The 21,513-nt window shown below is 42.4% G+C and overlaps 1 protein-coding gene across 2 annotated transcripts in view; it reads left to right on the forward strand.

The window, feature by feature from the left end:
* The window catches only part of DOCK1 (dedicator of cytokinesis 1), a 599,368-nt gene that overhangs the window by 429,755 nt on the left and 148,100 nt on the right, over positions 1-21,513 (forward strand). For both annotated transcript variants that reach the window (XM_019502991.1, XM_019502992.1), the window contains exon 33: positions 6,917-7,065. In XM_019502991.1, the coding sequence (XP_019358536.1) occupies positions 6,917-7,065 (149 nt within the window). The remainder of the gene's footprint in view (positions 1-6,916; positions 7,066-21,513) is intronic.

The following is a 21,513-nucleotide window of genomic DNA, read 5'->3' on the forward strand; positions in this document are numbered from 1 at the left end:
TGCCTTAGACAGGTGGAGGGGACAGGGAGAGGGGAATGCATCCCTAGCCTAGCACTGCCCCTCCACCAGCTGAGGTCTTCCAGGTACAGCAGAAAGGCCCCACAGCAGGGCTTTTCATGCTGCCCTCTTCCCCCTGCCCAGCAAACTGGGCTGGAATTGCCCAAGCCCCCCCTCCCCCTCAGCCATCTGCCTCAAGGGGTGGGGGGGCAGAAATGGGATGCACACTCCCCGAAACTAGCACCAGCCAGAATCTGCCCAGTGTTGGGGGGGAATTATCCACTGGTTTTCACCTTCCGCCTGCAGCCTAGCAAGATGGGATCACCCCAGCCCCTCCCCAGCCACCTGCCTCCAAGAGGCAGTGGAGCGAGGGAGGCCACACACCCCACCAGCCCAGCACCAGCCCTCCCCCAGCTGGGAACTGCTCAGAGCAGAGGGAAATGCCCCCACCGGGGCGGGGTTCCTGTCCTAAAGCCTAGTGATCTGAGCTGGGATCAGCTCAGTCCCACTCCCTTCCCAGCTGTCCGCTATTGAGAAGCGGAGGGATGAGGTGGGGAGTGCAGTTGGGTGGCTACAGAAGGGACAGACCTGAACTGATACCAGCCCATCTCACTGGACTCTGGGTGGGTGAAAGGCCCCCCATTGAGGGCTTTCCACACCCACACCAGGCAGACCCCAACTGGGGGCTTGTGTGGGGCCAGTGGGGTGCATACCTCCCCTTCCACCCCTGCCTCTCTGAGCTGGGCATGCAGAAATGGGGCAGGGCTGAGCCAGGAATTTCCCTCTCCTTGAGCTGCACAGACTGGGGCTAGGGCAGCCAGGGGGTCCATTCTTCTTCCACGCATTCCCCTGTTCTGACAGACACAGGCAGGAAGCAGGCTAGGGAGCAGAAGCTTTAATGCCTCAGCTCGGTGACAGCTGGGGTCAGGGCCAGCCCTTCTCTGCTGGAGCCAGTAGCACAGCCCAGGGCTGCAAACTGTCCTGGGATGCTGGGGGACTCTGAGTTAATTTGAGTTGGGAGGGGATATGGGAAGAATGTCTATAAACCACTTTAAACTAAATGAGTTAAATCTGATATTGAATCCAGCCAGTTTTATCTTAAAGCAAGGTCCACCATTTTGAAAGCAGTTTATGTGTGCTGAACTTCTGGGCTAAGTACAGACACTCAAAAAGCCTGAGGCTGAATCAATTCAATCTTTGCATGTTAGTCTAAGCTGTATAGATTGAACTGATAGGCAAGTGAATAGAAATTCACTTTTGATTCCGGAAATGCAACCATGCAACCAAATGTAGTGGCTCAAGGCCAGAAGCTGGGGGGAGTTAAAGCACACCTCCCTTTGGGGGAGAGCTTCAGACAAGGCTAGCCTGCCCACCCTGCAGGAGGGTTTGCAGAGGAGGTGCAAAGCATCTTTTGATGTTGGGGGAATGTGAGTTAACTTGAACCTGGAGGAGATCTGGGACAGAAGTTCAATAAACTGATTTAACCTAAATCAGTTAAATCTGGTACTACATCCACCCAGGTTTATCTTAAACCAGTTTTGGCCATTTTGAAAGTGGTTTATGTGCACTGAACTTCTGTTGTTACAGATTTGAACTGGTTTCCAATCACTTAAACTCGTTCATGTGTAACTTCTGTCCCTAGCCAGGATATATTTTTTTAAGGTTGTAATCCTACTCTATTTATACAGAGTTACTTTTATTGTCTTAGGAAAGTTCCAGGTTTTCAGTAGCGTTGAGGTGATATAGCTGTGATGATCTAGGAAATGTGTAAGAGGCAAGAAAGTACTTTTGGAAATTAAAAGATTTTTTTAAATGTTCCCTTTCTGAATTGTTTGTGAAAAGTATTTCACTTTTTGTGCGTCTTGATCTGTCCTCACGCTGCAGATGAACTGTTCATGGTTCTGTCCTGCACCCTGCCCCAGTCCCACCCCTTCCCTCACCGCTGGGGCCTCAGTCTGCCTTCCTACTCCACTTCCCTCCCCACACCCCCTCCCCCCACATCAGATTTACCAGCTGGACCTGGCTGCTCTCCATACTGCTGGGCTGAGCTGCTGGCCACCTGCGTGCTGCACTGTGGCTGTGCATGCCAAGGACATTTATTGACAACAAACATTATCAGCCAAAAAAAGCCAATTACCAATACTGTCAATTTTCTTTATATCAGTGCCACTCTGATATGGTACTGATGTATCGGTGCACCTCTACTACCTCATGTTTATAACATACTATCTTCACTACTCTGTTAAGGTAGGGATAGACATTCAAAAAACCTGAGCCTGAATTGATTCTATCTTTGCAGGTTAATCTAAACCTGGCTAGGCTAAACCAGTTTTTAACTGTACAGATGTTCACTCTGGACTGAAGAAATGGAGGCACATGCCTGCAGTGACTCAGGCTAGAAGTTGGGGGGCGCTAGAGCAGCCCTCCCCTCTCTTCCAAAGTACTGAGCTGAAGTGGGGCATGGCCAGGCTCCGCAGGATGCTCTGAGTAGGGAAGGGTTTCCCCCTCCCCCACTGTTGATAACAGAGCATTGAGTTACACAGCTGGGAGTTGCACAAGGAGTTGTTAGCATTTGTCAGCCCATCAAACAAAACAACAGCCTCTCTCATTAGTTCAAGCTCTTCTTAAATAACTTTTTCCAGGGAAGGAATGGAGGGACATTACCAGATACCTGTTGATTACCTCCAAAAAGTCCTAAGTCAACACTGTCCTGTCTGCCTTCGTCCTGTCTGCCACAGCATGGACCATAGCCATGTGGTCTACCAGCTAATGCTGACAGGTGTCTGTCAGCCATACAGACAGAAGAGAAGGGGAATCCCTTCTTGAGCAGGTAGTGGGAAGGGGCAGGAGGAAGCTAGGCAGACCATGCTGTACCTGCAGTCTCTGCCGGAGCTGCAGCCAGGGAGTAGAGGGGAGGGGCCAGCCGTGATGGGCTGGAGCAGAGAGAAGAACTCCACCCAGAGCAGCAAAGCATTTGGGATGCTGGAGAACGCTGATTTAACTTAAACCAGGGAGGGGTCTGGGACAGACATTGCATAAACCAGTTTGACCCAAATCGGCTAAGTCTGATACTTCATTCGACTAGGCTCATCTCAAACCAGGTTCAGCCATTTTCAAACTGATTTATGTGCACTGAATGTCTTCTGTTACAGATTTAAACCAGCTTCTGATCACGTAGACAAGTTTATGTGTGATATCTATCCCTAGCCCTGGTGTCTAGAGATCTCAAGCAGGGTTTGCACTTCATAGGGTAGATACTACACAAATGAATAGGTGGTCCTGGCCCTCAGCTTAAAAGCCTAGGCAATCAAATAACACATGAAAGTGTTGGAAGACAATCATGTAATCAAGCAAATACACAATATAAGTAGATTTTAACACTGATTCATGTCTGACATGGTTTTCAAGGATTGGAATACTTATATACTGAACATAGACATGATTCCCTCCCTGTAAAGCATATGATGGGGAAGAAAAATATAATGAAAATATTTTATTGTCTAAGTGTGAATAAGCTAGGCTTACTTTTCAAAACTTCCTGGGATCATTTAAAATTAGTATTATACTTGCATTCCCCTCCAATGAATTAGTTAGGTTCAACAGTTCACTCTGGTATTCAGTGTGAGAAAAGGTGTCAAGAGGAGTTAACTTTGTTGCAGGGAAGGTCAAGGTCAAAAATAGATCTGATCTTTGGGTCTCTCATAAATAGAAATCATTACTTTTATCATTTTATGAATTAGCCATGCATGCTCAGATATGACCCAAGTGAGATATGAAATTGCTAGAAAATTATTTAATGATTTTTGTGACCCAAATTAAAATGTAGGAAGTGTTGGGAGAGGAGGAAAATCGCACATTATTTAATATATGACATATCTTGGTTTTGGTGCTATTAATTATGTTATTTATCATATGGTATTCAGCTGAAAGCATTTTAAAAAAAACAGTGCATGCTATGGCAAGGCAAATGCCAAAATAAAGAGAGATTTTACGTGTATATAAAGAACAAATGCTGTTCCACCTATAGCTTTTAAAGCAGCTGCACATTTCACAGCCTTGCAAAAGACAGAGTCCTAAATTTTCTTCCAGACCTGTCACATTTTGAATCTGTGCGTGGGAGCTCCCACACTCCAGGAGAAAAATGTGAATTTATTGTTCAGTTGTTTATCAGGATGTTCTTAATATGACAGACAGCTTCAATAGATGCTGTCAGGCCCCAGAATAAGATCATTTCTTTGTGTATTTTGCCTGTAACATTTTATACTGTGGCACAACATTGAATTAGATCATGTCATCATGGCAAATGCACACGTGCATATCGGTATATCACTGAAGTGTATCATATATGTCATGTGACTTTTGTTATAGTTTGAAGGGTGTCAGTGAAAGATTTATAACAACATCCTTTTGATGTGTTTGCTGAAATCTTAACAGCAGTGCCGTAGCAAGGAGAATGAGTGGGGCAACCTCTCCGGGTGCCACGAATGGTTGACAACAGGCACTGCCCAGCCAGGGCAGGGCTCAGGACGGAGCTGCAAGTGGCTTATTTGCAGAGGGCACAGGCACAGGGGAGGCTCCTGTGACTGCATACACTCACGGGCAAGCGTGGTGGGGCATGTGCCCCCAGATCTCTAAGCAGGCGAGGGCCGGCTGCTGCTGCAGGGTTTGCCCCAGGCGCCAAACTTCATGGCACTGCTTAGTAGATGCATTTAAATGCATATTATCCCTCTCATAAAGTAGAAGTTGGATAGTGGTAAATATTGCGTAGCATTTTCATCTGCACTGACCTGACCTTATGTAGTCTTCTCCCCCTTTATGTTTAAGACTATTCTTTATAGGTAAATGCAGCACTAATTTGTGAAACAATATACTTAACATTGTAAACAGGAAGGCTGCTAATTCCACATTTCCTATAGATGATTTTACTTGTTTTTTTTTCCATTCAGCAGTGTTGTGTAAATTCTAGTAGGAACCACCTACATACTCTGCTGAGGGGAAGAGCTAAATAGGCTTCAGATAGTAGGCCTATACAATGTAGTATGTGAGTGATTCTAACATTTTTCTACTAATCATTCTTACTCTCTAATCCCCCCCAAGTTATTCTCTTGAATGTCACATGCTGGAAACCTTCCTGTCTATGGTGAAGAATCAAAGATTAAAAATGTGTTGTACTTTAAAATTTGTTATTTTTTACATCTGGGTCTCTAATGTTAATACTTATTTTCCAGTGTGTATCCCTAACCTCAGAGCAATAAAAAACCTCTTGTGACAGAGAACTTTATGACATTGATGTTGTGCCTGATGAATAACTTTGTGTCAGTATCATTTGTTTTCTGAAATACTGAAATACTGGCTCTGACACTTTTCAGGCTTAATATGAGAAAACTGTCACCTGAGAGGCTCAGTGTAATAGCATTAAAAAGAAAAGAAAGAAAAAGGAAAGGAAAGCTTTACAGCTGTTGTGGCTTATTCTTTAACAACATTCCAAATTGGCAGTCATATATTTCAGTTTTTATTGAATGCTAGCCTATCGTAAGCACCTCATAGCGGGTTTCTAGTATTGTATCATTGGACATAGTTAAAACTCTAAACCAAGAAACAAGTGAAGCAGCTTAAATACTGTTACTTGTTGGGGGAAAAGTATATAATTATAACAATATTTTGCTAGTACAGGACTTCCTTTTTGATTATTTTTCATTGACCTTATGTTAATGTTTCCACTGAAAATGAAATTGGTAATGAGCACTATCTTAGTTGTTGCTGCAGTAGGCTTTCAAACAGAAGCGTTCAAATCTGTACACTGTTAGACACTGGTTGTCTATTGCATATGAAATTTCAGAAATAATGGAAAATGCATATGCTTATTTGCATCCATGCTATATAGAATTCTTATGTTCTATATTCTGTAGCATCTTCTATACAAGAATCTCCCAGTAATTTACATACATTAAAGAGATTAAGTTTGGCAACGTTTATTTGAGTTAGATTATTATTATTTTTGCTGTATACATGAGAAACCTAAGGGCTGGGGGATCTAAATGACTTCCCATATTCACCCAAGGAAGTCTGGTCCTAACATGGGAGTCCGTTTGTATTTCTAACCTAATCTAGTTATCTGTCCAGAACTCCCAAAGCTCTCTTGTATCTCAGATTATTCTTCCCCCTGCCCTTATTATTACTCAATAGATAATTCATAGTTTTAAGTAATCTGTACTGTTTACATTATTCACTGTTGTTGCACACAATAACTGCTCTAGATGTTTATAGTTCAACAGTCCAATTTCTAATAATATACAATTTACTGTTAAGTTGGAATTCTTGTTGTGCATGTGTGGGGCCAGAGAGAAGAGGAAATGGTGGTGATAATTATTGACCCTGAATGTAAAATAAAATTAGCTATTCAAACCAACTCTAAAAGAAAGATCACATATTATAGTTCTAGCTTAGATCTGTTTCATATCTTGAGGCTACAAGTATACAATCCTAAGGACATTTTGATGGAATGACACAGAGACCACTGTGTGCACTGGGAGAGGTATGGATTTTTAAATCATTTAATACAACTGATATGCTTTTATCCCTCTTCCCTCTTATCTACGTGATGCAATTAAAATTCTTAATGTTCAGGGTGCATGGTATAAATATGGTTCATTTGTGGAAATAAAGTCTGCTCTGCTTTGGCTTTTTGATTCAATAATTTTTATTCTCAGCATTAAAACATATTTCACTTCTTTTTCTGAGGGTTAGTGACTTAAATCAGGATATAAATTGCACTTAATGAACAGACTAAAAAAAATAGAAGTACCATCTTATGCTCATGGTATTTGTGGGTTTATTACTGTAGCATTTGTTAAGATAATCTTAAAGCAAAGTCAGTGGCTGTTCATTAACTGTGTTCATTTCTCCGCCCTTTCCAAAGGTCAACATAAGATCAAGTTCATCCCAGAAATGGTGGGGCCTATCTTAGAAATGACACTAATTCCTGAAACTGAACTTCGAAAAGCTACAATCCCAATATTCTTTGATATGATGCAGTGCGAGTTTCATTCTACCAGAAGCTTCCAAATGGTAAGTGGTGCTTAGCTACTTACTTTAAACTTGGGAAACAATAATTGATCTCTGGTTTAAAAATACTGTTTTAATAATAGGATCAGCTCACCGATCAGTATAATTATAAATTTCATTATTTCTTCTAAGGTTATGTAGCTATACTATTTTCATCCCAAGGAAGCAGACACACAATACATACATCAGTGTAAACTGGCTTATTCTGTTGTAAAAGTAGAACAGACATGTGACAAGAGACTACAGTTCTGGCTTCAGTGGAAACAATAGACCTGTCGGACTTCAGCAGTCCATGAATCTGTGCCACCCTCTGCCCCACCAAAGAGATTCGGTTTCAGCATCCAACCCAGGGGGTTAGCTTCTTTAGCAGGATTACACCCCTAAGGGGCCGCAAACATTTAAATTCCTCAGAACACCAGGAGTTCACTCATTTAACAAATTGTCTGTAGTTCCAGGTAATTTTATCCTGGGAGAGCCTTTTGCTTCATACAAATGGGCTATTTCCAGGTCCCCTGCCACCTGGTGATGAGATTATATAATAGTGCCTGCTGCAGGCAGCTACATCCAGTGTATTACATCCATGTGCAAACTAGTGTAGACATCAGTGTAACGGTGTCATGTGTCTATCACCTAAGTGTTTTAAGCTCTTGTTATGTTGAAAACTTTTTTTTGTGGAGTATATAAAATCATCTTTGTGCTGCAGATGGAATAGAGACACAGGTATTTTAATTTTTTTACTGTAACTTGGAAAGGAGGCTGCCTTCTGAGGTGAGTCAGACTAAGAAATTCTGAGGCTTGGTATGAAAGAAAATGGGAAACCAACAATTACGTGAATGGCATACTGTTCCAGTCTTCCCCATAATTGTGATATTCTTTACCATTGCGTGGATGTGAAGAAAGATGGTATGCCATCAACTGTCACTGGCTTTATGCTAGATATGACTAGTGCAAAATGCTAATCAAGTACTAATATAACATGTATGAAATTTTACCCCGTGGTGGGAAAGGAGGAACTCCCTCTTGAGCTATTTAAAATCTTGTCCTGCTAACTTCAATTTTTATGAAACAAGTGCAATATAGTAAAAATAATTTTGACATAACTGTCTTTTTACCTGTGATCTATTATTTGAAACTATCTTATGGTTTGAATATCTAAGTGTTCATTAGAGGCCAGAATCTTACTAGCTTTTGATACTCAGGTTTTGCTTTTATATAACATAGTGTGAAAATTAGCAATATAAAGCAGTACTTTAAACTATTATTTAAATAACTTTGAATCAGCTAGTGTAAATCAGCACAGCTCCACTGAAGTCAATGGAGCTATGGCAAACAGCTGAAGATCTGACCCTATGACTTCTGCAATATGTTTTGAAGCTTGATATTAGTTTTTAACTAATTATGGTTGTATACTAATAACCAGAGTTTATAGATTTGAATTGACTCTTTTGATTCTTGGGTGGAAAATAATCTTACTCTTTCCAGTACCTTTTCATAAATTAGGAATGTTAACCAACTTTCAACATATCTCTATCCAAAACAAATAAACATATAGAAGGAATGACCCGTAAACTACTACAGTCTTTTATTATTTTTGGATTGTGTTGCACTACATGCTTTACAGGAAAGACGTAAACAGGATTGTACTTCAATCCAATTACTGCATAATTAGTTTTTTGTATTTTAACGCTGGTGTAAAAACTGAAGCACTTAGTGGGAAACCATTTTAATATTCAGGTGTCAGTTGTTCACTTTTGTTACTTGTCATTTCTTTTATTTGGACAATTATATGGATCATGAAAAATACAAAGGTAGGTTTATAGTTAAATTTATGGCCCTATATATTTTTGACAGAACAAGCTTTGCATAGAATAGTCTGGTGATTTTAATAGATGAACATCTTAAATGTTTAACCTAAACTCTCTTCGCCTATTGAGAAGAGAAATGCTTCATGCTTAAATCAGAGATGCCTTGAGTGTCAGTAAAAATATTCAGCATATATTCTCATGTCAGTATAGCTTCTTTCATAATAGATGTGTTAATATGACAGCTAAAGAAGTGGTGAACTCTTGTGCAATGGGTTTGGAATGCACTTTTATATCTAATGGAGCCCAGGAGCTGAGCACAGCCACTGTTCACCCTCCTCTCCTCCCTAGCAACAGGGAAAAGAGGGGCACAGGAGCCGCAGCAGCACTCAGCTTCTGGACTCCTGAACTACACAAAAGTTGTGGCTCTGAATTCAGTAGCAGAAGGAGAAAGTGGAGCGAATGGCGACGCTCAGCTCCTGGGCTCTGGAACCTGTGAAGGCTTTTGTAGCTGAAAGGGGAAAGGCAGTGGAGACCTGCCCTTGAAAACAAAAGAAAGCTATTTCAAAGAAAGCCCGGCTGCTCTAGGGCAGAGCATTGTCCCACTCCCACCGTGTTCCCAAAGTACATGGTTCTCCCTTTAGCAGACACCACTGGTAGGTTACTGGCAGTGCAGGGAGCTAATCTGCCCTCCCCTTCCACGGGCCTGAGATTCTGCAATCCCCCACCAACACTAAGAGCATTTTTATACATGATCTGGGGTGGGAGAAATTTAATTAGAGTGAGTCTCAGATGCCGCTCTAATTAAAACACCCACAGTGTCTTGTGTATCTGTTTCAAAATGACAGTGGGGACACTTTAAAGTTCATTTGACAAGCTTTAGTTAAAGCACACTTCATGCCATTTTGAAATGTGGGGATGCTGAATACACAAGATGCTGCAGCACTCTGGCGCATTCTGATTTATCAGGTTGTTATTCAGCATATAATAATCAATTAATTGAGTCTGCCCTGACGTGTTCTAATCAGAACACATTGGACCTTGTCTGTAGGTGCCCTAAGAACCCAGAAATTCAGCTCCTTCCAGCCTAATGCAAGCTGGTGAGCCATTCATCTCAATCCCTGCTATTGCACAGGGCACCGTTTAAGCTTAAAGTTATTTTTTTAATAAAATTTACAGAATATTAAACTTTTTGCTTTGTATTAATAAGCCTAAAATTACTAAAAAGGTATCTATTCTAATATTACTTAAAATATCACGTTCTAATATTACTTAATTTATATTAGTATATGCTAAAATATAGAACCATAACACTTGTCTATGTAGCCCTCAGCCCCTTCTGATTTTAAGGTTTGGCTCACTTGTTAAAAATAATTAAGATCATAGACTGTAATTGGTGTAGAATTTGACACCGTCTTATTGTTGGGCCATGAGAATACATTTAGAAAAAGAGACGGGTTTCATGTGTCTATGATCACATACCTTTCTCTGTCCCAACTGAGACATTCTTTTCTTTTCAATATCCAGCTCAGTGGGCCAGGTTCTTTTGTAATGGCTGGCACCCATTGGGGGACACAAAGCACCTGTAAATGTCCAATAACAACTGTTCCACTGAGGATAGGAACTTCTCACACTGTATGTTCACAGCAGCCAAGTCCCGTCTCTCTTTTCTTCCCACCAAGCTGTGTGGTTATGACAGCACTCTGAGATGACCATCACTGGAGACAGTGCTTTCCAGATCTCACACTTGTGCTGAAGCTTAAAGTTTGATCTGGGCCTGGACCTGGTCCCAAGAACCAGAGGAGTCCAGTCTAGCTCCCTGATGCTTCTCTGTGCTGTTTTTCTTGTCTGTTAGGCAGGCTGTTGCTTATTCACCATCTGTGGTGTCCAGTGTTCTCTACATAACAAAAGCAGATGTATGCATTGTAAGAAGGTATTCATGCCTTCTTCAAATATATTACCGCTACCTAGGTAGCCTTTCATACTTAGTTTTAGTGTACATGCAACTACCAATTATCATTGTCCTGCTTTACTTGCAGAGAGAACTTAGAATTGACTGCTTGGCTACTGTTTAACTAATCTGCCAGAAATCCAATTATCTAACCTTATTAGTCACATCAACAAGGGTTTAAACTGGCTCCACTTCCCCAGCAGATGTGTAAATCTCATAATGTGTGGGGGTGGAATTTAGATTTTTCACAGAAATTTAATGCTAAAATATGTGGCCTGTGTTATTAACAGGCAACCCTTACCACATCTGCTTTTATTTCAGTATCAATTGTTTTTCATCTGGTGAAAACATTAATAGACAACATGAGTGTATTTACACTTGGAGTGCTTACTTAGCCTTGAGAAAAAGACAGGTTTTACCGATTTTCTGTTCTGTCTTGAAAGCATTGAGTTAGAGGTTCTCAAACTGTGTTCTACGGAGACCTGAGCTGACAAACGATACTGCCCACTTCCCCCTCCCCTACCTTTTGTGTACAGCTCCAACTAGGATCCATTTCAAAGCAGCAAGCTACCAACTGCCTCCCCAAAAAAGCTATCTCCTCTTCCTCTACCACTTTCTTTCCTCGCATCACACCTATTCAAAACCAGTGGGAGTTAGGGGGAAAAAAAATATCGTGAGAATTGAATCATTTATTTGAATCCCAGTCCCAAATAAGCAATGGCAGTAAGTATTACAGTGGCGGCAGCACAGTTGGTCTGTGGCATGAACATACTAACAAACCAAGGTCAAAAACACCCCTAATTCTTCCCATTTTACCTCCTTTGGGTCCACTTCCCAGGAGTTATTTGTCCCTCCTTTGCTCACACAAAACTTTAAATCTTATTCCCTGGGTCAGTACCATAGTTTCCCCTCTCACTTTACGTTTATTTCTCTGCCTCCTCTTCTGTTGCAGTTTAGTGCTAGAATCATAGTTTACATGGGAGACCCAGGTTCAATGCCCAGACCCACATGTGATTACAGGTGTTGAGGCACTTAAAGTCCAGACTTTCAATTCTGTCTCAATGGTCTAAAGGCGGATGGAAGATCTGGGCAGCCTCCACTCCTCCATGCTCCTGCCTAGGCATATGTGACCTCTCATACTTATACCATGGTCCAGAAGGATCAGCAGTTGCCTAGTGGCTTTTGATACCCAAGTTTTGCTTTTATATGACAAAATGTGAAGATTTGCAGTATAAAGCAGTATGACTTTGACTATTACTTAAATCACTTAGAATCAGCTAGTGTAAATCAGCACAACTCCACAGAAGCCAGAGGAGTTATGGCAAACAGCTGAAGATCTGGCCCTATGAATTCTGCAATATGTTTTGAAGCTTGTAATTATAGTTAAATGCTAATAACCAGAGTTTATGGATTTGAAGTGACTCTTATGATTCTTGTACTTTCTGCAACGAAATCTTAACTAAATAAAGATGATTCAAACTATGATCATTAGTACCCGTTGATGCTCTGTTACCTAGAAAGATTGTATGCTAGCCAGATTAGGCCATGGATTGATTTGACCGTAGACCAACCCTTCAGCACTTAACACTGTCACCACTTGGCTACCACCAAATTTCTAGATCTTTTGGGAGTCCCGCTGGTTGAATGACACAGCTTTCTAGTCTGGATCCATCCTGAAGGTCGTAGCTTGAGTACACCACTGGTCTATCACCATCCTTTTCTAATGACCCTTTACATGTTTGAAGACTCTTATCAAATTCCCCCACAGACCATGTACAGACATTCAGAAAACCAGGGGTGGAATTGATCTAAGTTATGCAATTTTCTCCAAGCAATCTAGTTTAGATTGAGAGTGAACATTATATACGTTCGTCCTGGTACGTTCATCCTGGTGGAGGGCAGGGTGGGAGATGTGCAGGCAGCCTGTGCCAGCCAAGTTCCACAGGTAGGGGGGCACTCCTGCATGACTCCCAACATGCCCTGCAGGCTCCCTGAGCTATGAGAGATTGCAGAGTGCAGCCAAGTGCCTGGGCCATCCCTAATTGGCTGCTGGGTGAGAACAACCAGGCTTCAACCCTCTGCCACCTCACCATAGACCCTCCCCTATACCCAGCCCAGAAGCTTCCAGAAGAGCCCCAGGCAAGTGCCCTCCCTTGTTAATCACATGTGTCTGTATTTCCCAACCTGTATTTCCACACCGTGATGGCGCCCCACCACCCACATGCAAGCCCAGGAGCTGCAGCATGTCCTGTTTGTCACCATGTGTGACTCGCACTGGAGGCTTCGGAACATCACATGTGACCTTGTGGATGTGACCCAGCAGCTGGTCACCATGGGACATGGCTTTCTCTCCCCAAGACAGTGGCCAGCTATCCTGTGTGGAGTCAGCTACTGTACCCTGCACTAACCAAATACCCTTGACTGGGCTGATGATTTTCAAGTGGCTGCGAGGAGATGGATGGAACGTTGGGTGCACATAGGTGTAGGTCCTGGTGCGCTGCTCTCCCTCCATCTGGATGCGGCCCCTGCTCCGGATTGAGCAGGGCTGCACCCCTGTGACCTCAGTTTTTTTCAGAGGCTTCCAGCAGATGCCTCTGTGGTGCTAGCAGTGCCCCACAGCCTAGCCTGGAAACTTCCAGTGACCTCTGCCTGCAACACTGAAGCAGCTGGCCATGCCTTACCTGCTCCCAAAGTTTCCAGGGGCATCCACCTGTTGCCTCAGCTTGGATTTATAGTGCCACCCCCACTCATTACCCCCTCCCGCCATGTGGCCCTAGTACTCTGGGACTCTAGCTGCAGGCCAAAAAACCTTTGTAACACCCCAGGTGCACATGGCTCAGGAACCCGCTGACAGTGGCCAAGCTCCAGAGGTCACAAGGTCACCTCTGTGTAGGCCTAGTCCCAGCGTTGTGTCCCCGGCCACCCTGACCTACCAGTTGCCCACACTGCTCCTGATGGGGATGAGGGGGAGAATGGCTATGCACGTGTCCGAGTCACAGGGTGCCTGAGTTTGACTCCTGAGATGGTGTGTGGGTGCCAGGGTCAGGGTCTGTGGGGCTGTGACTGAGCCACAGGGGCATGGGGATCCCTGGCTGTGTGTATGGTTGCCAGGGTTGGGGTTCCTTGGGGCTGTGCCTAAGCATGGGGGTTCTTCTCAGCTCAGTGTTGGGGTCTGCATGTATGTTGTATGGTGCTTTGTGACAGGTGTTGGGGGTGCGAGGGCACAACACAGGGACTCAGGTGACCAGGCCCTAGGGCTCATACAGGGGCACAGGCATCTCATCTGCTGCCTGCCTGCAGCTGACAGATGGCTGGAGACAGGGCCAGAGAGAGGCTCTAGAGGCAGGGCCAGAGAGATGATCTGCAGCAGGGAAAGCAGACCACAGTTTCCCTGCCTCCCCTAACCTTCCTGACCCCCGACAAGTGCCTGCCTCTGTTGCATGCCCCTCTCCACTTATGCCCCCATGGTTACCCCCCTGCTGCTTGCCCTTCCCCCACCAACACATACCCTGTGTGCAGCAGCTCTGGCTCTGGCCCTGGCCTGACCAGGCACAAGTGCTGGTGGCAGCTCCAGTCTCAGGCCCAGGTCAGGGCTGGAGTTAGAGCTGCAGCAGCTCCCTTGCCCCTACGCAAACTCTGCAGACCAATGCTCTGTGCACTGTTCCCTGTATTCCCCTCACTACCACACAGTTTCCCCTGTGCTCCCTCTGCTGCACAATACACTCTGGAGCCAGAGCAGCCTTGTGCCCTAGGCCAGTACTTGAACCCAAGACAAGGGTTTGTTCCCCACCCCACCCCGGTTGAATGGGGATGGAAAAATCTTGGATTTGAGTATATATGATAACACAGGTGGAGGGTTTCTGAAATGAGTATTAATCAAGCTAAAAATGATAAGCTTCATCAATTTTTGTTTAATTTAGTTCAGTCTTCTTAGCTAAAGAAACAGTTGGTTTAATACGGTAATAAGCTTGGATAACACCTCCCATGAAGCAACTTTCCAAGGCATTTTACAAAGTCGTAGGCAAAATATGAAACCTAAATATACCCCATAGACCCACATCAATAAATCACAATGTACAGTTCTTCACATAAGGAGTACTATTTTATTTAATTGGGTCAGACAGTTTGATAATATTATGAGGTAAGAGTGATTTGATAATCAAATATCAGTTTCATCAGGAAATTGATGTAAAATTTTCAAAGTCATAAGAAAACATTGGAACTATACTCTAATCATTTGATAGCACAATTTTATTTACTCATAAGTTTTCAACTAACTTCAGTCAAAACCTTAAAATAGACTCTTGTAATAATTTCCCTAGACATGCCACAGAGATTGAATTTGGGTCTAAATTAGATAAAAATCCCAGTGTAGATATTTATTCAGGCACTGAGCCCAATTCTTGAGCCATGAGCCACTGGAGTAAGGCATCAAGGACAATCTTTACGAAAAAAAATTTGCAGATTTAGCTGGAAATTACAGGCAAGCAGGCTCTTAACTGTTTTCCCATGACCAGAAATACCATTTTATGTAACAGCTGTGATTTCAGCATATTGTCTCAGCCATCTTAAGGCAATGACATCACCAGTGTGAAGAGCTTGAAGACCACAAGTTAATCTAGTAGATGGACATGTGTCAACAATATGGGACATGTTTTGAACTTGTCCACAAGGGCATTTGTTGTCATTGCTAAGGTCCCATTGGTATAGGTTTGAGGTACAGTGACCCTGTCCAGTTCAAAAATGGTTGACAAGTGCCCAATAATGGCATGGCCAATTAAAGTTTATTGACTCTAGGGTCAGAGATGATGTGATAATTGATTGGTGCTTGTGCTGACTGTTCTGCATGCTATCGAGTAAGTAAGGAAAAGTCAAAGGATTTTGAAAGGGTAGACCATACTGGATGTCTTGAGTGGAGCTGAGCTATTGGTGGATGGAATGTGTCCCAATGCACTAGCAGCATAGGAGTATCACAGAGCCTGGCTAGTAAGTTTACTTCACCATTTGTGTGGTGGAGATGAGGGGGTGCAAGGTTACCGAGGACTGGTAACCATGGGAGTGGAGTAGGGTGCAATGTGCCTGACACAAGGTGCATTGTAGCATACAGTTGGGTATCCACTAGTTTGCTGTGCGATGACCGAGCCTATACAGGGGCACAGTATTCTGCAACTGAATAACAGAATGTCGTGGGGAGGCATTGGCATCCCAAGTGGAGCCTGCAAGTTTGGTAATTAGGTTATTCTTTATTTTGATTTTTAAAGTAGTTTTCTGGAGATGTGATTTATAAGTTAAAATCCAGTCAAGAGCGACTCCAAGATAAAATGAGTAGGTTTTGAGTTTGAGAGGCTGACCGTTTAAGTTGATAATGAGTTCATGATTAGTGCTGGCTTTATGCAGATGGAAATCACTTGAAACAATCTTTGAGGTATATGGTTTGAGGTGCCATTTTAGGCAGTACTCTGACATCAGTCTCATGTCTTCATCAAGCGTGAGCTCCACATTTGAAAAGTCTTGGGCTTGGGTGGCAAAGCCATTGTCATCATTGTAAACAACTTTTTGTGAGCTGGTCACAGGCAGGTCATTAATGTACAGGTTGAAAAAGAGAGGCATTAACACTGATCCCTGAGGGAGGCCATTGATTTGATGTCTCCAAGAGCTAGTTCGGTTAGCCAGGTAGACTCTAAAGCGTAGAGCATGAAGAAACAGCCTCCCTCAAGTAGGGGTGTACTTGGTAGCTGTGTTGGTATTAGTTGCATATGCTGCTTTCCCTCTTGGCTTTAACTAAAATAACCAGCATCAAATCCAATTTTTTGCTTTCTTTATTCCTTAATGGAGCTTTCTTTGTAATTGTTAAGTTAGGTTCTCAATGAAAGGGCCAATGGGATTCTTATTTTTTCCACAAATACAGATGATTAGAAATTGCCATGGACTGGATCAGGACCTCAGCATTCAACAACATTCAAATGTATTTTGATTAGACCTATATTTAACCCTGCTACTTCAAATGATCTTTAATAAAATCAAAATATAAGATGATTTTAACTTTAGTTTAAAAGACAATTTTAACATTCAACAGACCTAAGAGGCATTTGCATATTCTCCAAGAGATAAAAAAAATTAACAAAAATATGAAAAGAACTTGTCAAAAATAATTATCAGGTTTTTTCCCCAAATAATTCTATTAATTCTTGTGAAATATTATAAAAGGTAGAAACCTTATCTATATAAGGTTCCTAGACATTTTTCCTATGCTTCATTTTTAAAAAAGAACAGACAAACACTTTGTTAAAGGCAGAACAGTAGAATTAAGGGACACCAGCAAAATATCCAGGAGCTGAGTGTCTCTGGTATCAGCATGAAAGTTCCAGCATACACCGTTAAAACATTAAAGTTAGGATGTGTATATAATACTGAAAAGTAATGGTCTGAGAGAGAACCCTAAGGGACACCACAATACATCTGTCCCATTACATAGAAATTGGAAGCACTTTTGACATAATGTGGTTATTGCCCAATGGATAGACAGAAAAATCATATAAGAATGTATAATACATGAATGCATAATATATATGATTACTAACACAAAACTACTGATGCAAATAAAGCACCTCTAGCTAGTGTTGTGTTCTGAGGAAAGGTAATTGGTTAGGGACTAAAAGAAAGGAAGAGAGACCTATTTTATTCAATTCTAGAGGTTGCCAATAAATTGCAGTGTCAATGAGGCAGTTGGATCTGCAATTTTATTTACAGAAATTTGTGTGGGAGGGAAAAGAGTCTGTGTTTCAGGGAGTTTCAAAATTAATACTAAACAGCATGTATCACCGTTCATATGAGGATCTCAACTTTTTGTATGAACCATAATGAACTCTTGACACTTCATAGTGCCCTTGAGTGTTATGTAAGTATTAATGTAATTAAATGTTATATTAACGTACATCAATGTAATTAAATGTTACGTAAGTATTAATACACCCATTTTATGTATGGGCAAAGAGGGGCATAGGCAGTTTGTGCCTTGCGTAAGATCTTGGTTCCAAAACAACATGAATTATGCTTTGTTCTCCCTGCATAAGCCCAGCATGCCACAAACTCAGCTGTCTTCCCAAAAGGCCTTCAATAAACCTTTGGAGGGAGGGGGGGGTTTAACCTCTCTCTTATTTCCTGGCACATGTGGGAGATAATGGATTAACCTTCACAAAGGTCAGGGAAAGGACACTGACTACCTAAGTCACTGAGAGTTGAATCCAGCTGTAAAGAAAGATGTTGTGAGGTAAAATAGAGGGGTTAGAACCAGCAGTTTTCTCAGCAAAATTCATGCTAAATTTAATACAAAGTTAATGTGAATCCTTGTTCATTTTTATATTAGAACAACTTCTTGCTGCTATATTGACTGTGATTCTCATATGCCAAATTCATTCAGTTTCTTATAGTTAATGATTAGTAGATCTAAAAGATATAATTTGGGGTCCTAATTCTTCAGCAGGCACAACACAACTATTTACCAAAGCTAGCCTGTCCACACCATAGTCAAACCAAAAAACAATTTATTGAGTTACAAATCTGAGGAAGCCCAGATACTGTGGACATTGCCTTGCTATGGATATCTGAGAGTTCCTTCCCAAAATGGGAGATTGTAGCAGATAGATTATTGGATAAAGTGTCCACACCAAGTGATATACCCTTGACCCAGAATTCTAGTTGTCATTTTAAAGAGAAGTTTTCATTATTGTCACCTGTAAAGAAGAGGTAGTAATGATTTCCAATAAAGATCCCCTCACCATTCTGCTGGCGCACACATACTGGAGAAATCTTTGGACCTGTCCCATGCTTTCCAAGCTTCAGAGAGACATCTCAGTGACTGCTGTTGTCTGAATGGCTGGTGTTTGCCAGGTCTTCCATTAAGAATGCTACCATTCCAAAGGCAGATTGCTCTGCCTGAATCTAAGCAATTTTATCTGTGAAATAAGGTAAAAGTATTCAGTGAAAAATATTCTGCTAACACCAGATGCTGCCCCAGAGCCATCCATCTAGATGAGGCTCCCCTTTTGATGTTCCGGAACTAATATTTAAGGACCTACCAAAATCGCTGTTTTGTGAAATCTGGCATTGCCAATGATACCCAGGCAATACCTGCAAAATCCATGGGGGGGAAAAAAGCAAACTTACAGAAAATAAATACTGGCCTCCCAAAGGGAGCCAGAACTCTTCAGGGTGCTATGACATCCTGCCAGGGCAGGGAAGAGGGGAGAGGGAGCTGCCCATTCAGAGGGCTGCTAGCAAGATGGCTGGTGTGTCCACCCCTTGCCGCTGATTGGCTATGGGGGCTGCTTGCCATGGGGCCCCTCCCCTCTCACCAGTTGGCAGTAGGGGTAGGCCTAGATGATGGACAGCCCTTGCAGCCAATCAACAATGAGGGTAGGACCACCAGGGCCCCTCAGCCAATTGCGGGGGGCATTGCACTCTGCCTGTGAAATGGCTGCTGGGCCCCGCATTCTGCCCACAAAATCAGGGAGCAGCCCCCTTGAATTCGATAGATCCCTACTAATATTGAATATTCCTATCCCATACATATTGTTTGGTCTAAATATGGGTTATTTTCTTCTAAGCACTATAATCACAATAAGCCCTCCTAATCAGTCTCTTTCACCAGTCCTATCATTGTTCAACCCAGTTGACCAATGTAATTAGCCTTTGGAGAGCTGTGTCTTTGCAGCTGGATGCTCAGCCAGTGAACTTAAAGGAATTTGCATTTAAGCATAATTGATATATATCTGAGATCCTGTATGACAAATGTAATCTCACCACTTCATATGAGTAATCTCAATCAAATAAGTAAATCGCCCAGAGGGCTAATGCTGGCAGCAAGTGTCAATTCTTCAGACAGATTGAGAGAGATTTTTTTTTTTGCTGCATTAGAGAGCATGAATTTTGTGACTTTTTTGTGTATTTCATGATTGTATTATCTTAAATTTTACTTGACATGTCGTTCCTTGTACTATGGGGTTGTCTAGAATGGCTTGTGTTTGGTTCTGAAGGGGGTGGATTACATTATCTTCCATTTCTCATTTTCATTTCTAAAATAAATTGGTAAGAGTAGCATTCTTGTTTCATTTGGGGCACAAAAACAAATTCAAAATTGTCCAGGACTTGCATTTTAATTTGTTTTTATGTGATATTAATTTCTTTAATATCTAACCAAAGAGAGCAATTGCAATTTAACTGTTTAAAAGTTTGCATTGCATCTTACTTGGACACTCTGATTATTTTTATTATTATAAATATTGTATTGTAGAGCTGGTGGCCCTGTCTATGGCTAGGAACAGACATTCAAAAAGCCTGAGCCTGAATTGATTCAATCTTTGCAGGTTAGTCTAACCTGGCTAGGTTGAACCAAATTACAACCATACAGACATTCCTTCTGGACTGAAGAAATGCAGGCACATGCCTGCAGTGGCTCAGGTTAGAAGCCAGGAGGCACTAGAGTACTCCTCCCTTTCTTCCCACCATACTCAGCTGAGGGAGGGGGGAGGGGGGAAGGCATGGCCAGGCCCTGGCAGGACACTCTGATTAGGGAGTAGTTTCCCCCTTCCTGCCCCTGATCAGGGAGGGAGCCAGCAGGGAATTAATAACAGAGATTTTAGCACCCCATCAAGAAAACAAAAGCCTCTCTCAGTTCAAGCTCTTCTTAAGCAAGTCTTTCCAAGGAAGGAACAGAGGGACAATACCAGCTGACCAGCTGATTAGTTCCAAAAAGCCCTAAACAGACACTGACTTGTCTGCCTTACACAGAAACCTCTCAGCTTTAGCTAGCATACCACATGCTGGCTATGGTCCATGCTGTGGGAAAGGGGAGGGGGGAATCCCTGCTTTAGCTGGGCGGGGGGACAGGGGGAAGCCAGGCAAACCCTGCTGTCCCTGCCATCTCTGCCAGTGCTCCAGCTAGGGAGCAGAGGGGCAGGGCCAGTCTGTTCTCTAGAGCAGAAAGCCTTGTCCAGGGCTGCAAAGCATCTGGGATGATGGGGGACTCTGGTTTAAGTTAAACCAGGAAGGGGTCTGGGACAGACACTGCATAAACTGTTTTGACCCAAATCAGTTAAATCTGATACCACATTCAACTAGGTTCATCTCAAACCATTTTCAGTCATTTTCAAACTGGTTTATATGCACTGAATATCTGTTCTGTTATAGGTTTAAACCAGTTTCTGATTACTTAAATTGGTTTATGTGTAATGTCTGTCCCTAGCCTATCAGTTAAGGTTGTCTGGTGCTACTTGTTTTAAGCCCACCTTATCACTTTCCCCAGTAACAACTGAACAGTATTTGAACTCAAGTTTGCAATGCTGGGTGTTTTTAAAAAAACTGGCTTATTTTTAAAAAAACTGTTGCACCAAAACTGGTCCAGCCATTTTGGAGAATGAGATTAGGGGAAACATACAGTGAAGAAGAATCTTGATGCAAAAGCAGATACCTAATAAAAAAAAAAAAAATGTGTCTCTGGACACGATGGCTGCTCTTGCACATTCCAAGTAGCTAATTGACCTGGCATTTTACGGGAATTTTGCTGCCCTGAGACTGGTGTGATTCCAAATTTCTCTGATTCAGCAGTGTCAAAGGCTATAAAAGTTGTTAATGTCTCACCAGTTCTCACAATACAGTGCTTCTTGTCACCATGGGTCTTTCTGTTTTGACTCTAAAAAT

The sequence above is a fragment of the Gavialis gangeticus genome, unplaced genomic scaffold (assembly GCF_001723915.1).
Source record: "Gavialis gangeticus isolate Ggan-Ray unplaced genomic scaffold, GavGan_comp1, whole genome shotgun sequence".
Taxonomy (NCBI): Eukaryota; Metazoa; Chordata; order Crocodylia; family Gavialidae; genus Gavialis; species Gavialis gangeticus.